Source organism: Petaurus breviceps, unplaced genomic scaffold, assembly GCF_028583685.1.
Source record: "Petaurus breviceps papuanus isolate PSGF00001 unplaced genomic scaffold, PetGlider_PUasm1.0 90760, whole genome shotgun sequence".
NCBI lineage: Eukaryota > Metazoa > Chordata > Mammalia > Diprotodontia > Petauridae > Petaurus > Petaurus breviceps.
This window is the reverse complement of record NW_027187338.1, coordinates 1,976,564-1,998,306: the sequence shown is the minus strand read 5'-3', so window position 1 is coordinate 1,998,306 and position 21,743 is coordinate 1,976,564. Positions and strand designations below refer to the sequence as shown.

Here is a 21,743-nt window from a genome sequence, read left to right as displayed (position 1 = left end):
TAATCTCTCAATGTTTCCCCAGTCCTCTTCTGGGGACTTGTCTCATTTCTTTCCATCCATCATTTTGACCCATGGTCAATCAGTTCAACATGATATCCTTGCATTCCACCCTCAAACCCCTTGGTCTTATCATCTGGTGTGCAGGAGTTCTGCTGTTCCTTTCTACCATTCACCTTCTCTGATGTCAAAGGAAGTCATCGACTTCTGTTGGAAGTCACAAAACCATGCTGACTTGGTCCATTACAACTGTTCTCCCACCTATGTATGGAAATCCCTATATTTATCTCTGATGGACTATTAACCCTCTTTCCATTAGTGACTGTTCTGGATTTTCTCCTTTCCTCCCCAAGTCTCCAATCCCACTCCTTTCCCATCTTATATTTTTCAAATAAAAAAAGATTGTGACTGGGTCTCCCCATCTTGCCCAGTCTATAAGTATTGTGGCCCCTCATAGGCTGATCTCACTGTTGATCAGCATGGGAGCTTTCACCTGTTTCCAACCAGGGCTGGTATATCTTTCTTTAGGGAGCCTGGAGCCCCCTGTTCTTGGGGGCTCACAATATGGGTGCCAGACTTAGTGTGAACACCTGATTGATTGGTTTAGTTCATTGCTACTCAAGCCATCTACCAGCCCTAGTTTCCCCACAGCAGGGATTAAAGGTTTATACCACCACACCTGGTTTCTTGTCCCTCCCCAACCCTGCTCTGCTTTTAGCAGGTAACCTTTCCTCCTCTTTTACTAGGAAGATTTGGGTTATACCTTGTGAACTCTCTTATCTACCCTTTTCTAGTCTTCAAAAACTCTCTACATTTTCACTTATCCTCTCCTCCTCTCTAGTCTTGGTGGGTAAGGTGGTCCCTTTCCCTGTTTCTCTACTGCAGCCTTTTATCCTGTTCTCTCCAGTCTTCTGGATTTATAATCAATCTCTCTCTCTCTCTCTCTCTCTCACACACACACACACACACACACACACACACTCACACACACTTCAATTCCTACCTAGTGACTCCTCAGATGCATATAAAGGGGGCTCAGGTCTCTCCTAGCTCCAGTTTCAGAACCATTCTACCCTTCACTGCCTTCACTTTCTGGGTACTTGGTCCTCCCTTCCACCCCCTGCATTTTGCCTGCTGCCTCCACTAATCTCTTAAAACTGTTCACTCAAAGGTCACCTCTTAATCACTAAGTTGGAGTGGCCTTTTCTCAGTCTTCATCTTCCTTGACCTTTCTTAGCATTCACCACCCCTTCCTCCTTCAGTGACTCCCACTTCCCTCTCTTGGTTCTCCTCCCACCTGTCTGACCTCTCCTCAGTCTCCTGGAGAAGAGTGTCCAGCTGTGGACCTCTACTTCTGGCTAGGCACGTGGGTAGATATAGCTAATTTCTCCGTTTCTTGGTCCCATGTGTGAAACTGTGGGCAGTGGTGAGCCCAGCTGTCCTTGGTGGTAGGGAGGTGGGTAGGAGAGATTTGGAGCTGGGTGAACTTGGAGACCATCTAGTCTAACGCCCTCATTTTACATTTTTTTCAATGTGTTCACAAAGGAAGTATTATCTTCTTGAACCCTAGCCAGACTCCCATCTGCCTTATTTCTGCCCATCCTCTCAGTGACCTGAATTTGAAACTTCAGAGTATCCTGAAAACTCCACTCTCCATCCATTCAGCTGAGAGATCTTGCTTTGTAGATACCTATGAAGCCTCCTGCATTTCTGGTGAGAAGCAGCATCGTGCAGTAATATACACCTGTAGTCAAGTCCAAACCCTGGTTCTGTCCCTTACTTGTAAGCTCCTTGAGGGCAGGGACTGTCTTTTGCTTTTTTTTTTTGTATCCCCAGTACTTAACATGGAGTAGGAACTTAATAAACATTTATTGATTATTGATTACTATCCATATGACCTCAGGCAAGCCACTTAGCCTCTTGTGGCTTCGGTTTCCTCTTTTGTAAAATGAGGAAGTTGGACTAGACGATCCCGGGAGGTCCCTTGTAGATCTAAATGGATGATCCTGCAATCTTGTTTCTTTCATGACCATCACCTGATTTCAAGCCCTCCATCATCTCTTGTTTGGACTCTTGCAACAGCTTTCTAATTGGTCTCCCTGCTTCTAATTTCTCTCTTTCCTAATCCATAGCTGCCTAAATAGGCTCAAACAGAAATCCCTCAGCCTGGTAATTAAGGCCTTTCACAGTATCTCTCCAGGCTTACTGTTTCTCCCTGCCATTTATTTATACACTGTGTATTTTAGCCAAACTGACCTGCTGGCTGTTCCTGGACCTGGGCATCCCATCTCCTGCCTTGTCTCTTTGCACAGGCTGCTGAGTCCTCTCTGGACCACACCTCCTTTTTGCCTATCATTTTTAGAATTCACACCATGATTCCAGGTTCAAATGATGGTCCACCTCCTGTAGGATGAAATTCTAATCCCCTTAGTGAGTGCTCAGCCTCCTCAAATTATGTTGCAGTTGCTTATTTTCCCATTTGTATCGGCCCAATAGAATAAGGCAAGGATGGGTTTTGTTTGTTTCTGGCTTTGTATCCCCAATGCCAAACAGTGTCTTAAATGTAGCAGGTGCTTAGAAGGGCTTTTTGATTCAGATAGGATTGAAATAAGAAATAGAAGCCCAGAGAGGGTATGTTTATCTATATGGGGATTAATTGGGAGAACCTGCCTTGGCAGGAAGGCCCTCTGACTCCATTCCCATACTATCCCCCATGCCTAGTTTGCCCCCTCGTCTTCCCTCCCCATCCTTCCTCTCCCCTGTTTTCCTGGAGTAATTGGTCCTCTTTGAAAATGAAGGACCAACAGCAATAAGAGTAAGGGGGAGCAGTGACCATGTGCAGGGCAGGAAGAGCTTGGGTAGTGGTCAGAAAGGTCCCTAACCCAAATGTGGCAGCCCTCAGTTATTGGTGGGGGTGTAGGGGGCCAGTGTATGGACAAGGCTGAGGAGCAGGTGGTTCAGTCATTTGCGTTTGGCTCAGAAAAGAAACCAGGGAGGTCAGGGGCAGCAGATTAATTGACCCCCAAAAGTTTGGCTTTGGTCAAGCTTCACGTCCCTTACTTCACCCCCTTTCCCCTCATCTTAAAGGAGGTGGAATTACTGCAGGTAATGCACAAAGGATCCACTGTTGGGGAGAATCCAGGGCTGAGTCTTGTCATTCTGGGTCTGTAGTCCCAGAGTCTATGGAGGAATGTTTCTTCTCCTCCAGGAAGCCTATCAAGATTAATCAGACCTAATGGTTCATTCAGGGCTTCTTTTTCCACGGTCCCATGTGCTTGAATGACTAGGACTAGTGTTTGTCAGTTCCTCAGTAAGTTAGCACTCACTTCTTAGCTTTGGTCCCAGCATAATTGGGGATAAATCAGCCCTGGCCACACCCTTTGCAGGGGCTCAGGTGTGCCTTATACAGGAGGCCTGATTCAAGAAGTCATCTGGGGGTGGGTGTGCTTGTAATCAGTGGGTGTGAAATTGGGGCAGCTGCCTGAACCAGCCATCTGCAGCTGTATGGGGGAGGAAGGTTGAACACGTATTCAGTGTTTTGAATTCTGAGGCTCCATCACCTTGGCCTGGGACAGAGATCCTGGACCCTTGGGATTCCTGGGGATATTTTCAGGCAGAAAGACAGCGCTAGGCAGGCCCAGAGTCTTTCCTCCTCCATGCCTCAGGGCACTCTTGGGTCAAAGTGGGGAGTTTGGGCCAGAAAGGGAGTATCTAAGACTGGTGCCTCATTCAGGAGGGGCAGATACCCTTTGACAAGTGCCCTTAAGCTTAAAGGAAACATATAATGAATATGGTGGACACAGAGAAGCATGGAAAGATTAATGTGTACTGATGCAGGAAAATAATTGGAGCCCAGACAACTACAGAAGATAACAACAGCATTGTAAATGGACAGAACAACCATCACACCACAATGAAAGAGGAAGTTTTCAAGTTACAAAACACAAGGGTGGCCCCTGAGAAGAGATGGGAGAAGATGCTTCTGCTATTACTTTGGAGAGGTGGGGTCCCTGGGAGTGTAGCATTGCACATATTGTCAGATTTAAAAAATATATATTGATTGGTTTTGCCGAGTTTTGCTCACCCCTCCCCCATTTTCTTCCTTTAAAAAAAATTCTTTGTTATAAAGGATGACTCTTTAGGAAGGGAAAAAGGGAAGGATACTGGGTAAAATTTAACTGACCTAAAAACAAAATAAATAAATATAATTTTTTCCTTTTAAATAAAAGGAAACATCTTCCCTGGAGCTTCAGGTGTGTGTGTGTGTGTGTGTGTGTGTGTGTGTGTGTGTGAGAGAGAGAGAGAGAGAGAGAGAGAGAGAGAGAGAGAGAGAGACTGGTGCAAATAGCTCTTTACTTTCCATAAGGTGGTGAATCCAAGATTCATTCCATCAGGGGATGAATCCAAGATTCCAGTGGCATCATTCCCCAGCTTCTCAAGTGGGGAAAAATGGTATATGATAGGGACTGTCACTCCCTTCTTTAATGAGAGGCCCAGTGACTCTCACCCCAGGCATGTCCATGGGCAAGTCACTTGGATTCTCAGAGCCTTGGTTTCATCATATGTAAAATGGGGATACTACTACTTACTTGAACTACCTGCCTTGCCAGTTGTTTTCAATGGACAGCCCTTTATACATTGTAAAACATTATATATGTGAGTTGCTGATATTGTTATAATCCTTGTATAAGGTGGTGGTGGTGGTGGTAAAGATTCAAAGAAATTTTAAGGGATAAACATTGGAGCTTTTTATAAGTGGAATGAAGTAGTGAGTTCTCTGTCCCATGAGGTCTTTAATGGTTGACCATTTGTTGGGGATGGTGTGGGGCAGGGATTCCTTTTTAGGTATGAATTGGACTGGATGTCCTCTGAGGTCCATTTCAACTCTGAGATTTTGTTCATGAGGGGTTTCTTGGGTCAGGACCCAGCAATGCTAATTATTTGGGGTATGAGCAGCTCAATTATGGACAAGTCATTAGATGTCTGGTGCCACTGATCTATTCCCCAAACTGCCTTTCCCTAGGCTCCTTCTACTCCTTTCTCCCCTCCATTCCATCCCAGCACAGCTGTTTTTGGACAAAAAGAACTGTTTCCTGTTTTTTTTAATCTTTATTTTATTTTTAAATAATTATAAATTTAACAACAACCAAATAAAATGAGTATTTTTACATACTGTTGTAGAATGGAAGAAAAGACTATACATAAAAAACTCATTTCTATTATGTAGAGCTTTCTTTTCTTTTAAATTATATAGTAAATACAATATGTAACTTTCAAAGCTATCCTGCTTGGTTGAGATTCCTTCTGTTCTCATTTTTTTTCTTTTGAGAATTCTATCCTTATTCCTCTTTCCCTGCCATCTCCCTTCACACTCCACCCCCACTAAAGAAAACAAACAACCAATTACAGGGGAGCCATAGTTCTCTGATCTCAGGATGTGACCTGCTTTTCTCCCTCCCTTTCCCTCTCCTTTCAGCTTGGTCTCTGCCCAAGTACCCCTTTCCATCCTTAAGACTGAGTCATCTGAAGTGAGGCAAGTCTCAGCCTGTGATGGGTAGTGAGCTGGGCAGAGGGAAGGGGTTATGAGTCTGGGTGTCTGTCTGCTTGGCTTTTCCCAGATTTTCTCCTCTTCAAACTCTATTTCTGGCTAAAGCCCAGAAAGCCATTTGGGACCTGTCCCCTAGCTGATGGGATATCCCCAACCTTCTCTGTCCTTTGCTGGCCTGAGAGGGGACACACCTTGGACCAAAGGGGAGTCTCAGCTTGGCCATCTCAGGCTCATGACATCATCCAGACTCTCCAAAACTTTCGTAGAAAAGGGACAACGTTTCTCCCATAGAAGCTCAGAGCTGGAAGGGCCTCAAAGGTAATCTTGTCCAAATGACCCTGTTTAGGATCCCCTTTCCCAGCAAGTGGTTCCCAATCCAGTCTCTGCTTGAAGATATCCAGTATGTGATTGTGGGGGAACCCCATTGCTTCCCAAGGCAGCCCTACCCAGAAATGGAGACTTGAATTAAAGGAAGTTATCCTCACCTTGTCTTCTCCCCTTCCCTCTATTCACCAGGACTTTACCCCCTAGAGCATCCCTAGAGTTTACCCCCCTTAATAAAAGGATTTGTTCTGTGGAATTTGGATTCAGTCAAAGGGCCACACTTGAAGACCTAGAGGGCCAAATGTAGCCTCAAGTCCGAAGGTTCCCCACCCCTGCTTAGAGCCTAAGGGTGAATTACTTTGAGTATCATTGACTTGGTTTCCAAGGCTAGGGCTGTTTGCCAAGTACTTTATAAAACACTTTTATTCAGAATTTTCTCCTTTTGTAAGTGTGTATACACATGAGGTCCAAACCCAGCCCCTGAATGTTTATTCACCTCCTCATGGTGACCCCCACCCCCACTAGCTTCTCCCATGGGGCACATGGAAGGGAAAGTTCCCAAGGGGAGGGAGACACAGAAACTGAGGTTTTTGGTTATTGGATGGGCTCTTCTGCTGGTGGCAGATTAGTGTCTGCTGCTCACTTAAGATCACATTTCCTCAGGTGAGGGGACTCTGGTCAAGCTGACTAGAGAGGAAGGGATGATGGCTCAGTCTCTCATCCATCCATCCATCCATCCATCCATCCATCCATCCATCCATCCATCCATCCATCCATCCCTGCCCACCATGATACTTATAATGCCGTCAATATCACATCTTAGGATCATAGGTTTGGAGGTGGAAGGAACCTTAGATATAATCTAGTCCAACCTTCTCATTATACAGATGATAAATTAGGACTAGAGAGGGGACTTGCCCAAAGTCACTACTAGAAGAAGGCATAGAAGAACTCAGTTCTTCCAACTCCAGAACCAAGTTTTTTTCTATGACTGTCCTGTCTTTTCATTCTTGCTTGAAATGAGATACTTCAACAAGGCAATGTGACCTCCCTGGAGGGATCATCTTGTTGCAAAGCCTGGGAGGGAGCATAAGGGGGACAGGCATCCTGCAAAGACCTCAAGGGGCCATGGTGGCCACGCTTCCGATGCTGCCTATGTTTAGAGTTTTGTGGCCCTAGGAGCTCCTGGCATCTCTTACAGATCAGGTAGGACACCTCTCCCAGATTGAGCAGGATGCAGATAACAGCTGTGGCCACCATGAAGTAGGAAAAAATTTTCTTCTCCGTGGGCCGGGAGATGAAGCAATCTACCACATTGGGGCAGGGGTCCACAGAGCAGTGCACTACACGGGGCATGTCATAATTCTTATAGAGGCGATGGAAGATGTATAGGAATCCAGCATCCACTCCAGCCTTGAATATCAGGCTCAGTAGGTAGGTCCACCAGAGGCCTCCTCGCTTCTTTCCTGGGTTCCCATAGAGGGGTGGGGCCTGGGGACCATTCTTCATTCGGTGCCTTCGCTCCCTCTCCTCCCGGTAGGCCACATGCATGACCACGAGCAGTGAGGGGCAGGTGACCAGGATGAGCTGCAGGGCCCATAGGCGGACGTGGGAGATGGGGAAGATGTGGTCGTAGCAGACGTTGGAGCAGCCTGGCTGGCGAGTGTTGCAGTCGAAATCCTTGTGGTCGTCGTCCCATACTTCCTCTGCTGCTACTACATACACCAGCACTCGAAATATCAGTACCACCGACAGCCAGACTCGGCCAAGAATGGTTGAATACTTGTTAACCCCACTCAGGAGCCCCTGGAGGAATGCCCAGTTCATTCTGTCCAAGTCACTGACACAGGCTGCAGGAGATGCTTGTCCCTTGAATCACCTAACATGGAAGTAGCCACACTTTAGTCCCATCTACTCCTAAGTCAGCAGGATATCCTGGATGATTCAAATTCGGCTATCATAAAAATATATCTCAACCTCTTAGCCCACCCAACTGACAAAGAAAGATAGTAAGATTATTCCCTGCTTTGGGGCCGAGCAAAGGCAGGGAGATTCCAGGCACCTTTAGACTCTTTTTATGACTATGAAAATTCCTTCCCCCTCCTTTCCCTTTCCCTTCAGCTTCCTTGCTGTGTATTGTCTCCTGCATTCACTCTTCAAGGACAAGGTCTGTCTTTCATTTTCATATTTGTATCCCCAGCACTTAGCACAAGGGTACCTGGCACATAGTAGGTGTTTAATGAATTTTTACAATCAGTTCTTGCTCCCCTAATATCTCCCCCCCATCCCCAATGATTAACTCCCATACCCCCTTAATAAAAAGATTTGTTCTGTGGAATTTGGATTCAGTCAAAGGGCCACATTTGAGGAGCTAGAGGGCAAAGACTTCAAGACTGCAGGTTCCCCACCCCTTTCTTGTGAGGGCTCTAGGCCCACAGAGTCACATTGGTCCAAGAGTTCTTAACTTGGGGTCCCTAGATACATATCCTGGGGCTTAAGAACTTGGATGGGAAAAGTGACATCTTAATTTTCCACTAACTTCTAAATGATATTTAATATTTCCTTCCATTCTGAATTTAAAGCAACAGTATGATTGTAAGAAGGGATCCATAGGCTTCACCACACTGGGCCAGGGTTCTATGACATGCAAAACAATTAAGAACATCTGTGAGACCCAAAGAACATGAACAAAAAGAATAAACTGCTTTCTCTTCCACTTCCAACAACTCCCTAGTACATCCCAGGCCAAAAGGAAGGGATTTCTGTATTTTCCACGACTCCCACGACTCTATTCCTTTTCATTTTCTAGGCAGTTAGGTAGCACAGTAGATAGAATGCCAGGCCTGGAGTCAGGAAGACCTAAGTTCAAATTCAGTCTTGCGGCACTTACTAGCTGTGTGACCCTGGGCAAGTCACTTAACCCTACTTGCTTCAGTTTCCTCATCAGTAAAATGAGCTGGCAGTATCTTTGCCAAGAAAACCCTAACTGGGGTCAAGAAGAGTTGAATATGACTGAACAACAATGCTCCTGGGCTGGGAACTATGCTCTGGAATTGCTGCTGAGATGAGGCCAGCCTTGAGTTAAGGGGCTCCCTTCCATTTCTCTCCCCATTTATTTTTTCTCAAGACCCTCCCTTGTGCCTAGCATTTCCTTCGGGTCACTACCTCTCTAGACCTTGGTTTCCTTGTGTACAAAAGGAAGGGATTAGATTGGATTTTTTTTTTTAAAGGTCCCTTCCCACTCTACATACTGTGAATCTATGATGGATTCGACTGGTTTTGCTGCCCAGGTCCTAGATTCACATTTGAGTCCTGGTTCTGAAATCATCGCTTTCTATTGTCCTCACCCCATCTCCAGAACTGCCAGACAAGGGGGAAGGAGCTGAAGGTATGTGCCAAGGTGACCTCTGCCCAGAGGATGGGAAGCATGTTTGAGGAAGGCTGGAGACGGAGCTCTTTTCGCTCTCTAAATGGGCTAAACTCCTGTATTTGCCAGGTGCCTCCCGAACCTCTGGTGGTTCAAGCCCAAGCTCTTCGACTTTTACTGTTTACCCTGGTCCCGATCCTCCGCCTCTGGTCCCATCCCCATCCCCATCCCCATATTGCCCCTGCTCCTGGGTAGCTCCTCTTCCTAATTGGTAGCCCCTCTTCCTAATTGGTAGCCCTTAGTCTCAGTCCTCCCCCCAGCCCTGGCCTTGGCTTCTGGCGTCTGTCTTCCCCACATTGGGCTGTCTCACCTGTTCTGGGCCCAGCAGGTTGTCCTCTGGCCCATTTCTCGAAGCCTCAGAGCCCAAACCCGGAGCTGCAGCTGGAGTGAGAACCACCCCTGAGGTCTCCTGTCTCTGCCCAAGGGCCTCCCTTAAGCTTTTGTCCCACTCAGGCACATCACCCGCTGGGCGGAGCATCCAGGACCAATGAGCCAAGACACCTAGTCGGGCCAGTGGGTGGATGGGCAGGCAATATGGGCACGGAGACAGAGCAAACACTGGGGCTTTACTTTGCTCTGCTCCGCTCCTGCTCCCAAGGCGGTCTGGTAGGCAGGGAGGGGCGGGGACTTTCCGATGCAATGGGACTCCAGGGGCGCTGGGCTAGGTTTCCTCTCTATCGGTTTCGATTAACTTTAAAGTTTGCCTTGGCCCCCAGGGCAGGGAAGAGCCAGTAGAGGGGAATTCAAGTCATTTCAGCAAGATCACTGCCTGGTGTCGGTATTCCAACCTCCAACCGCTCACGTTTTCTCCGACTGTTCATCGGTTAGAATGTGTATTCGCTGTGTGACCTTGGGCAAATCTCTGAGCCTCAGTTTCCTTCTCATCCATCCGATAGGGATATTAACACTTTCGTTACGGGACTGCTGTGTGGAAAGTGTTTTGTAAACCTAAAACAATACTTAAATGTGAACTATTGTGATTATAATTATCACTGCAGTTACTGGGAATTGGAATTCACAGATTTTCCTTGCTTGAGGGTGGGATGGAAAGTGGGTAATGGGACTGTTTTAGCCACTAGAAACATGCATTTAGAAGTGGCAGGTAATTATGGCAGAGAAGAAAGAGCACTACTCTGCATTCTAGGGACCTGGGTCCAAATCCTCCCCGGGTTGCTTGGGATCTGGGAGATTTCGAACAAGTCACCAGACATAATTGCTCTGTCTCGTAGTCAGGATGGTGGTTCTGGGGACGTTTCACATGAGAATTAGTCCAGGTTTAATCTAATATATCCTATGAGGAGACTAGAGTGCCCAGGGGGTCCCACAACTTGGCATCCTTCCTAACAAAGTGACAAAATACTTTCACCCTTTCCCAATTGGTTCCTAAACTATATTTTAAGATCCACTTATTTTGGTGTTTTGAAAGGCGATTGGGGCTGAGCAAAGTGAGGGGAGTGAGCAGTCGTCTTGGGAGAGACTGGAGAGGGCTATCCTCCCAGTCAGAGTGCTGGAAGGCTCAGGGAAAAGTTTCAGGGTGTTAAGAGGAAATGTTACATAGGACAATGGAATGAGCCTTTGATTTGGAGTCAAAAGACCCAGATTCTGGTCTTGACTTTGAGGCTATCTTGCTGAGTGCCCTTGGTCAAGTCTCTTCTCAGATCTAAGCCTCATTTTCCTCATCCCTAAAATGAGGGGCTTAGACCAGGTGGTCTCTAAAGAGCCTTCTGACTGTCGAATTCCGGAATTTTGTGAGTACGGTCCAGTTGGGACTCTCAGATTCTAGCTCAGTCCTCCTTTCCTTCCAGGGAGGGAGCTTGAGATAGGGTTTGCTTATAGGCTTACATTGTTTCATTCCTCCACCTTAACCCACCGCCTCATCCTTTCCCTTCAAGCACACCTCAGTGGATCAGTGCATGCAGCTACCAAGCAGTATTTTATTTTATTTTTTAACGTTTAATTTTTGTTTTCCTCAATTACATGTAAACAAACATTAACTTTAAAAAATTTGAGTTCCAAATTCAAGCAGTTTATTTATTAGGAAAGAGAAAAAGCAGAGAGTTCATAATTAGGAAACTAATGACTGGGGAACCCTGGAGCATCGCGGTCTGAGGAGGTCCATCTTCTCGCCCTGCCTCTAACGAGGCTTATGGAAGTCGGTGAGGTGCATGTGGGGGGTGGAGGAAGGATCGGAACTAGGGTTGGGCTCCTTTATCTTTCAGGTCCCTTCCGGCTCTGATATTCAATGATTCACTAGAACAGCCAGCACCTGCGGGGTAGGATAGGGCACTAATTGTCCCCAGGGCAGGTGAAGCTTGGGGCGGGGAGGGGGGGGGTTAGGGCAGGGCACTGAGGCATCCACTCCACATCGCTGGATAGAAGGAATTTTGCGAGGTGGAAGGGAATGACTCCAGCTGGAATGTGACCAGACTCAAGTCTGACTTCCTCCTTTCTGGGAACAAGCTGAGGGAGCCTTGGTGGGGCTTGTTCCATGGGGATAAAGGGTGGAGGGATATGTGACTGTGAAGGCTGTGGGAGCACGTGATGGTACCCGTGTCCCGTCCCATAATGGCAGAAAGGGTGGGTCCAACTGCTCTATTTTCCGTTGGATGTAACACCATAGGCTAACACTGCAATGGGATGGCGCAGTGGGGATGGAGGCTTGATCCCCCCAAAGGACTTCCTGATGGGAAGACTTTGCAGAATGTCGCCATTGCCCAGGTCCTCATCCTTCCCCCTATCTGTGATGCCTTCTTTACAGGAGGCACTGAGTGCAGCCTTTCTAAATGAACCAGTGAGCGTCTTCCCACCCAAAGGAATTTATGGCACCCACACAGGGAGCCTTGGGTCCACATCAGACTGGTCCTTGGTCTTCACTCAGTGTCCTACCCTTTTGATTCTGTGCCCAGTGCTGCGTGATGCCCACCAGGGCGTGTGGTTTTCTTGTGCAGGCAGCTCTTTATACCATGGTTTTCTTCACCTGGGCTCGGGGAGAATCAGGAGAAAAGGGCAGAAGAGGTGGCTTGGGGTCTGTGCCCAGAAAGATGAGGTCACCCCCAGACAGCAGGTCCTTCTTGGTATCCCTTCTTCCTCCCCTCCGGCACTCCCAGCACCTCTTGCTGATCAAGTAACCCAGCTCTACCAAGTTGAGCAAGATGCAGATGATGGCTGTAGATACCATGAAGAGGGTGAAGATGTTCTTCTCCGTGGGCTTGGAGATGAAGCAGTCTACGGTATGGGGGCAGGGGTCCTCGCTGCAAAGAACCACGTGCGGGAGCATGTAGTTTCGGTAGAAACGGTAGAACACGTAGAGGAATGCCGAGTCCACGCCGGCCTTGAAGACCAAACTGCAGACGTAGGTCCACCAGAGGCCTCCGCGCTTCTTGCCTGGGTTCGGGTAGAGGCGCCCACCGCCTTCGCCCACCTTCTCCAGGTGTCTCCGTTCCCGGGTCTCCCGGTAGGCCACATGCATGACCACGAGCAACGAGGGGCAGGTGACCAGGATGAGCTGCAGGGCCCACAGGCGGACGTGGGAGACGGGGAAGAACTGGTCGTAGCAGACGTTGGAGCAGCCTGGCTGGCGCGTGTTGCAGTCGAAATCCTTGTGGTCGTCACTCCACACCTTCTCAGCGGTCACCAGGTAGACCAGCACGCGAAAGATGAAGACCAAGGACAGCCAGATGCGGCCGAAAGCTGTAGAATATTTGTTGACCCCGCTCAGCAGTCCCTCGAAGATTCCCCAGTTCATTGTCCCTCAGTAACGCGGCTGCCGCTGCAGGGAAACAAGATGGGAATTGACCAAGGAGGGTATGGGTTGGGTCGTTGCAGGGATGGGGCCAGGTGAGGGGCTTGGAATTGTCTGTTCTTTTCGAAAGGGGGCAGCAGCCGCCCCTCAGTGAAGGGAAAGGGCGTGGGACCTGGAGTCGGGAGACCTGGCTTCAAATCCTAGCTCTAACATTTACTCTCTTTGAGCCTCAGTTTTCTTAATCTGTAAAATGGGGATAATAATATTCCTATTGCTTACTTCACCAGGTTGCTGTGATGAAAGTGCTTTGTAACCTTGCAGCCGCAAATTGATGTGATCCGTTAGTACTTTTATCAACTACCTGGCAGAGTGCTGTCAACTTTAGGGAGAGGCATCTCACCTAGGGAGACCCCAGGAAGGGAGGAGGGGATGCCGCACACACATAGACCTCACTTAAAACAAGCTCAAATAATGAAAATTCTGATAAAGAGAAATGGGGGGGACAATATGATTGTTCACTTTAAAATAATTACTATGTGATTTCTTCAAGTAATTAGTTTTATTACTTTTACAATGACTGTTTATAGAAATCCAAAGTAGGATTAAGGAACTTAACTATTGTGTAGAGTGAGGCATACCTGCTTTTCACATACAGAGGCTTGCTCTGACTCAGACTGCCCTACTCATTTTATAGCCTAGTCTAGGGATCAGATACTAGGTATGGTCAAGGGCCTAACAGAACTTAATGCCAGAAATGTTATATGGCAGAAAGACTGGAATTTAGAGTCAAGAGAACCTAGCTTCAGGTCTGGACTCTGTCATTTACTCCTTGGGTGACTTCCCTCTCTGGGCCTCAGTTTCCTCCTCTGTAAAATGAAGGGGTTGGACTAGATAACGTCTAAGGTCTATAGTCCTAAAATTGATGATGCTTCTTTCCGATACAGATAGAAAACTCACCAGATCTGTCTTTCCTCTGTCTCAGCCTTAGTTTCCTCATCTGAAAAATGGAAAGTTATACTACTTACCACCTCACAAGGTGAGGCTAATCACAAATCTTTATAAATCCTAAATTGCTACTGAGATGGGAATTGTTGTTATTATTGCCCACAAGGGAGCTAAGTGTCGAACTGGACAGAGCGCTATGCTTGGAGTCAGGAAGACTCATCTTCCTGAGTTCAAATCTAGCCTCAGACACTAGCAGTGTGACCCTGGGCAAGTCACTACCTGTTTGCCTCAGTTTCCTCATCTGCCAAATAAGCTAGAGAAGGAAATAGCAAACCACTCCAACTTTGCCAAGAAAACCCCAAAAGAGGTCACGAAGAGCTGGTTATGACTGGAACAGCTAAATAAGAACAACAGTTCTGGGTGCCAGCCGGGTGAGATATTAGTGAAAAGAGTTTCCAATTAGAGGGCTCCAATTAGACTCCCACTCTCTTCCAGAGGACTTTACCAACCTAGGGCAGATCACTAATAATAATGACCATTTATGCAGCCCTTTAAGGCTTACAAATTACTTCCCTCACAACAACCGTGGGGGGAGGGGAAGGGAGCGGAGGAGTAGGCATTGAAGGTATCATCATTCCCATTTTACAGATGAGAAGCTCAGACCCAATGCAGACACTTGGTTTCCAAGCTGGGACTCCCTGAGTGGTTGGCACAAGTGGAATGCAATTCCTCCTTATTGTCTTGTAGAATCTCCAGCTTCCTTCAAAACAGATGCTGCCTCCTACATGAAGCCCTTCCTGGTTCTTGGAGTTATTGGTGATGACCATCTTTATTTTACTTTGGATGTTACCTAACTGTGTGAGAGCGTTGCATCCCTTCCCAGGAGATTGTAAGCTTCCTAAAGGTCAGGACTACTTTTTTGTCTTTGCAATGATAATGGCTGCAATTTATATAGCACTTTTAGTTCTGCAAGAGGCTTTACAAATCATGTCATTTGATTCTTGAGTCAGCCTTGAGAGGGTATTGTTCAGTCATTTTTCAGTGGTGTCTGATGCTTCATGACCCAATTTGGGGTTCTTTTGACAAAGATACTGGGGTGGTTTACCATTTGCTTCTCCAGCTCATTTTACAGATGAGGAAACTGAGGCAAAAAGAGGTTAAATGATTTGCCTAAGGTGACACAGCTACTAAGTGTCTGAAGCTGGATTTGAACTCAGGTCTTCCTCAGTCCAAGTGTACTCTATCCACTGAACCACCTCTTGGGATCCCAATATGTGCAAAACACATTGTAAGTTCTTCATAAGTGTTCATTGAATTGACATGAATTGAAATGCACTTTTTTCCCACTCTGGGATGCTGCTTTCCTGGGCACAGTTTCCTCATCTGCCAAATGAGGGGGTCTTGACTAAATCTCAAGCTCTTCCCGCTTGAATCCTGTCTCAGCAGCAGGGCATCCTCGTTTACTAGTGGGCAGAATGATATGGTGGCCCAGAGTTAGAAAGATGTGGCTTCAAATATTGACTCTGCCACTTATCTGCCATGAGTTCCTAAGCTAATCTCTGCCTTTCTGAGACTGTTTCTTCAGCTATTGAAATGAGGGTTTAATTAGCTGCCTCTTGGGAGGTTCCAAGGAGAAAATAAAGTGCTTTGTAAACTTTAATGAACTATGTAAGTGTCAGTTATTATTACCCACACCCACCCTAAAATATAATCTCCTTGGGTGGGAAGGGGATGGAGGACATTGAACAAGGCTTTATACTTTCCCCAGAGCAGGGTCCTGGGTTACTAAACAGAGGTTTGCTGAACTGAACTGAATTGTGACCCGAGGTCCTTTCTGCCAAGAAGCCTTCTTGGATTGTTCAGGGGGAGGGGAACCTTTGACCTCGAGGCACATGTGGCCCTCTAGGTCCTCAAATGTGGCCCTTTGAATCCAATCAGCCTTGAGGTGAACAATGGCCAGACAGAAGTGAAAGGTGAAGCAAAGCATTCCGAATTATCTTGTCTTCCAGGATGGAGCAACAGCTCATTTAAGAATGGGGTTTGGGGGGTGGCTAGGTGAATAGAGCACTGGCCCTGGAATCAGGAGGACCTGAGTTCAAATCTGACCTCGGACACTTAACAAAAAAATCTAGTCTTATGACCTTGGGCAAGTCACTTAACCTCAATTGCCCTGCCTTCCCTCCAAAAAGGGAAAAAAAAAAGAAGAGCTGGGTTTGGGGCCAATCTTTGATTTGAGGATTAGGTGGAATGGATGTGGCACTTTGTTAGGCAGGCCTGAGTTTGAATCCTACCTCAGACCTTTTACTGCCTGGGTGAACCCTGGACAAGTCACTTCAAACCTTGGACGAACCTCAGTTTCCTCATCTGTAAAATGGGATAATAATAGCATCTATCTACTTCCTAGGAGTGTTATGAGGATTAAATGAGATAATATATATAAAGTTTTTTGCAATCCTTAAAATGTTATATAAATATCAGCTACTATTATGAATTAGAAGAGGGGTACTTTCTACCCCAGGTTCTGCTAGTTTAGTTCTGTTTAAAGGGTTTTGGGGGGAAGCCAAGAGAGAGGAAACTCCTTATGGGGTTCCTGAAGGGACACCCTGGGAAGCCCTGCTCTGCCTTCTTTTCCCTGCTCCCTCCCATGCCTGCAGGGTTCCTAGCTCAGTGAAGCCCAGCTTCCTGGAGTAAAACAGTCTGCAGATATACTAGGCAAGAGGTTCCACTGGGCAGGCCCAGACTGAGCCAGCAGAACAGGTCCCACCCAGCTCTGGCATCTGGATTCCAGCTACCAAGTCACTCACGTCTCTACTCGCCCTCTCCACGGGGATGGGGAAGGGGCTGGCCCTGCAGCTTTTGGGGAGGGGGTGTCAGAGTGTATATCCCAGCGGGGGCTCCATTCTGAGCCATTTGGTCTTTGAGATGCTTCATGTAGATGGCATCATCTGCCAGTCGCCCCCTCACAGGGTTTTTGACTCCAGCCCCGGTAAACCAGATCAGGAGCCCCTGGACCCATTTTCCCAGGTATCAGGTTGGTCCTGAATTAGGTGATCCCCTTCTTGTCTCTGGCTTTTATGTCAGTCCCTGAAATTCTCTATTTGCCAGCTGTCTGGAGAATCTCACATCTGGATCTGGGGCCTGGAGAACTGGGAACCCAGGAGCTAGAGAGAGAGACTGACTTACCTGGTGGGCTGGCCTGCTGCTGGCCTGACTCCTCCTTCAGCAGGGATCCCCAAGGGACTGCTTTTCCCACAGCTGGCCAAAGAAAGTGTAGCTAAAACTCATCTCCAGTTAAGGAGAAATCATTTTCCCTAGGAAAGAGAAGACTGCTTGGGTGTGCCTGTGTCAGAGGTGGGGCCCTTCAGATCACTGTGCTTTTCATTGGCTGCTGACTTTTGCCTTAGCCTTAACCTTAGCTGAGTCTGCTCTCTTTCTAATTGGGACTGTGACCTATGGTGCTTAGGCAGCATGAGGAGAACACCACTGAGGACAAGTAGAGGTCTGGGGCATGGAGTCAGGCCTCTGTTGTCAGATTTCAAAACTAGGGGACAGAGGGTGGTAGTTGGGCAAGGAACCTAGAACTAGAAGTGGGACAATCAGATGTTCTTTTCTCCACCGTGTTAGGGAATACCCAGATAAACGATAACTTGAAGAAAAAAGATCTGGGGCGTCTTAGTGGATGACAGGTGGTAGTCGGGGAAGGGGCTTAGAGCTGCAGGTGGGACAACCAGATGTTCGCTCCACTGTGCTAGGGAATTCCCAGAGAAAAAGATCTGGGGATCTTAGGGGATGACAAAGATAATATGAGAATCAGCAGTAAAAAAAAAAAGTTAATTCTGTATTAGTCTGCATTAAGAGAGGGATAGTGTCCTGAATGAGGGAGATGACAGTGCCATTGTCCTCTTCCAGGGTCAGATCATACCTGGAGGATTGTATTGAATTCCAGGGCCACATTTTAGTGTAAGATGAGTGTGCATGCCCATGTGAGGTATGTGTGTCTACACTGGTTGTCTAAATTTGACTCATAGGCATCATGGATAGTCTGAAGCCTGGACCACTTCAGGAGATGGGAGGAGAGCTTAAGAGCACTAGCTAGGACTGGGGAGAAGGGCAGTCAGGCACTGAAGTACTGTGAGGCTCCAGGCTCCAAAAGGAGTGAGGCTTGGACTAGAATTTTAGTAAAAATGGATGGTTGGAATTCCCACCCCCCCACCCCAGCCCTGGAAATCATAGGTCCAATCAAAAAAAGAAAAAAGAAAAAAAGGAAATGAGGTTAGTTTGGTGTGACCTATTCTTGACAATTCCATATTTCTGATATGCTTTCTGATCATTGCTCCCCCCTCCCCTGTTGCTTACTAATCCTCCCTTTAATAATAATAGAATTTTAGAATTTTGCAGGGAGCAGAAATATAGTTCACAGGCCTATAGTTTTCAGATGCCACTCTCTTTCATTTTTTGACAAATGGGACAGGAGGATAGCTAGGTGGTACAGTGGATAGAGCACTGGCCCTGAAGTCAGAAGGACCTGAGTTCAAATTGGGCCTCAGACACTTGACACTCACTAGCTGTGTGACCCTGGGCAAGTCACATAACCCCAACTGCTTCACCAGTAGACAAAAGGGGGCAATATTTCCCCTTTTCTAGACCTGAGGTATGTCTTTCATTGTTAATTATCCTTCAAAGAAAATTGACATAAGGGATTCTACCTTATGTTATCTGATTGGCAAAGCTGACAAAAAGGGAAAGTGACCCATGTTGGAGGGGCTGTAGGACAACAGGCCTGCTAATGCTCAGTTGGTGGAACTGTGAATTGGTACAGTCTTTCTACTTGGAAATATTCTCCCAAAGTTACTAAAATGGGCATGCTCTGGGGGTGGCTAGGTGGTGCAGTGAATAGAGCACCAGCCCTGGAGTCAGGAGGACCTGAGTTCAAATCCTGCCTCAGACACTTAAACACAAAAACTAGCTGTGTGACCTTGGGCAAGTCACTTAACCCCAATTGCCCTAAAAAAAAAAAAGAAATGTTAAAAAATGGCTCCAGCTCTCAAGAAGTTAATAGTCTAAGAAGGGAGACAACACACAAATAATCAGGTACAAACAAGCTAGATGAAGGATAAGTTGGAAAGAATCAGTAGAGAGAAGGCAGTCTAAATAAGGGGAATAAGCCTTTGGAGAAGGGAAGATTTTGGCCAAGACTTGAAGGAATCAAGGGAAGCCAGGAGGCGGAGCTAAGGAGGAAGAGCATTCCAGGCATGGGGACAGCCAGTGAAAATGCCTGGAGCCCAGAGATGGAGTGTCTGTCTAGTTTGAGGAACAACAATGAGGCCAGTGTCACGGGGTCGAAGAGTTCATGGGAGGAGAGTGGTTTAAGATATAGGAAGACTGGAAAAGTTACAGGGAATGGCTAATTATGAACATAATGGAATCGCACAGTAGGAAAATGGTGAAAGGAAGTTTCAGAGAAGTTTGGGAAGGCTTGTATGAACGGATACAGAGTGAATGGAACAGAATCAGGAGAATAACTTACACAAGAAGGACAACATCGTTAAGACAAGTAACTCTGTAAGTCCTAAGGACCGCCACTTTGCCAGGGGACTCATGATGAAACATGCCATCCATCTCTTGATGGTAACAGTCCCATCCGTCACGTCTTTCCGTACCCAGTGTCATAAAAAGGGTCCCTCTGTGCCTCGATTAATGTCGTCACAAAGTGTAAAGTAGGTGTTAAGAGACTCTCCTACCACAATTAAGGTAAGCTTTACCCTTTTTTATATTCACAGAGTTGGCACAGTGCCCAGGCACACAGTAGGTAAGCACAATGCTATAGAAGGAAACATGTTGTGATTGACTGAGAGGATGTTATACCTCTTGGGCCTATGTATAAAAACAGTAAGTTTGGGGCGGCTGGGTGGCACAGTGAATAGAGCACCGGCCCTGGAGTCAAATCCAGCCTCAGACACTTTACACACATACTAACCGTGTGACCTCGGGCAAGTCACTTAACCCCAATTGCCCTGACTTCCTCCCTCCAAAAAAAAGGAAAAATATGAAACCAGTAAGTCACTTTAGAAGTTGGAAGATAGAGTTCAGATGGAGAGAGAGAGAGAGAGAGAGAGAGAGAGAGAGAGAGAGAGAGAGAGAGAGAGAGAGAGAGAGAGAGAGAGAGAGAGAGAGAGTCATTTTTGTGGATTTCCTTCCCCCTCCTCCACTTTCATTGACTGTATTTTTGGAGACATTGGAGCAGTAGGAGACAATATACTTGCTGGGAGTAGAGATACACAAGGACAGACACAGATTATGGAAAGACAATCCCATGAGGAAGGCCATAGTTTCAGGGAGCATGAACTATCATGGTAGGGAGAAGCGCTGGCTATTGACTCAACTGTGCCCCATTACCTTTGTGCTCTTGAGTTTGAGTCCCATCTTTTCATGGATGCTCTGTGTATTTGCGAAAGAGTGTACCCTAGACTTTCTGGGGGCAATGGTCCATGCCACCTGTTCTTTGTTAAAACATTAGTAAATGCCTTTGCTAGAAGCTAACTAAGTCTACAGGCGACTCTTAATGATAAATACCCCAGTGAGGGCTTGTGAGTGATAATGTTAAAATTCCAACCTCATGGTTACTTCTAGAACTTGAGGTAGCAGTCATCCCTCTGAGCTTACAACTCTGAGAATATTTCAGACTGCTTCAAAAATGATGCTCCCACCTTATTTTAAGCCTTCTTTTGTAGCTGGCCCCCTCTTATGGGACTGTGGGAAACCCTTTTTGCACAGCACAAGAGGTCTTCAATCCAGTGATATTTATGTAAAAGCTCTTGATTCTTCTCAGCTCCAGCTTTTGGGTGCTGCTTGTGTGAACACACCATCTCCCACCTCAGTCTTGGGATTTGAGGGAACGCCTCGCCCTCTCTCTCTTTCTCTGATTAGCTCTATGTCAGGGGCAGCTGGGCCATATCATCTAAATTGCTTGGGGCTGCTCCTCCAAAAATCTAGAAAGAAAGGCGAATGGTACCAGTGCCTCCCATCATGAATGCCAGCTTCTGAGAAGAGAGAGGAAGCACTACCCAGATGTTTCTCAGATGTACATATCCAGCCTTGCCCAGCTTCCCTCCTAAACCTGCTTCTCCTACAAACCTATTTCTGGGGAGGATGTGAGCATCTTTCCTTCAGCATTATTGCTCAAGTCTGCATATTTGGAGTTAACCTAGACTTTTCTCTGTCTTTCATCCCCTCCCTATACAGACACCCTCTCTAGTTCAGGCCCTTGTCCCCACTCACTGTACTATTGTAATTGTCTCTTAATTTTCTCCCTTATCTTCAGTTTCTCTCTTCTCTAATCCATCCTCCACTCAATCGCCAAAATTATTTTTCTATGGTACAGATTGAACCATAACGCTCCCCTACTTAGAAATATTCAGCACCTATTATCTCTAGGATACAATGCAAGTTCCTTGCCCTGGATTTTGGAAGGCCCTCCACAGTTTGGCTCCAACCTGCTTCTCCAGTCTTATTTCATATTATATTGCTTCACCCACTCTAGGCTCCAGTCAAAATGGACCTCTTTACTATAGTTGGTCCCAGATTTGACTTACTATCTTTTGCTGACCTTCACTTGGAAAGTTGTCTTCCATGTTTGGAATATGGGCCCTTCTTATTTCGACCTTTCAAATTCTCTTCCTCCCTCCCTCTCTCCCTCCCTCTCTTCCTTCCTTCCTTCCTTCCTTCCTTCCTTCCTTCCTTCCTTCCTTCCTTCCTTCCTT

At 46.7% G+C, this 21,743-nt stretch overlaps 2 protein-coding genes across 3 annotated transcripts; both read right to left on the bottom strand.

Moving 5' to 3' along the window:
• Nucleotides 1–5,086: 5,086 nt before the first annotated feature.
• Nucleotides 5,087–9,910, bottom strand: GJB4 (gap junction protein beta 4). Its single transcript, XM_069067882.1, has 2 exons — nt 9,607–9,910; nt 5,087–7,748 (listed from the first exon to the last, which is right to left on the bottom strand). Exon 2 carries the CDS (start codon nt 7,694–7,696, stop codon nt 6,899–6,901), a length of 798 nt encoding a protein of 265 aa, XP_068923983.1. The 5' UTR covers nt 7,697–7,748; nt 9,607–9,910; the 3' UTR covers nt 5,087–6,898.
• Nucleotides 9,911–11,202: 1,292 nt separating this feature from the next.
• Nucleotides 11,203–17,355, bottom strand: GJB5 (gap junction protein beta 5). 2 transcript variants are annotated; one of them, XM_069067884.1, is made up of 3 exons: nt 17,167–17,355; nt 13,996–14,035; nt 11,203–13,065 (listed from the first exon to the last, which is right to left on the bottom strand). In XM_069067884.1, exon 3 carries the CDS (start codon nt 13,039–13,041, stop codon nt 12,253–12,255), a length of 789 nt encoding a protein of 262 aa, XP_068923985.1. In that variant the 5' UTR covers nt 13,042–13,065; nt 13,996–14,035; nt 17,167–17,355; the 3' UTR covers nt 11,203–12,252. The 2 variants fall into 2 exon arrangements, with proteins under 2 accessions (XP_068923985.1, XP_068923984.1); XM_069067883.1 differs by lacking the exon at nt 13,996–14,035.
• Nucleotides 17,356–21,743: the final 4,388 nt, after the last annotated feature.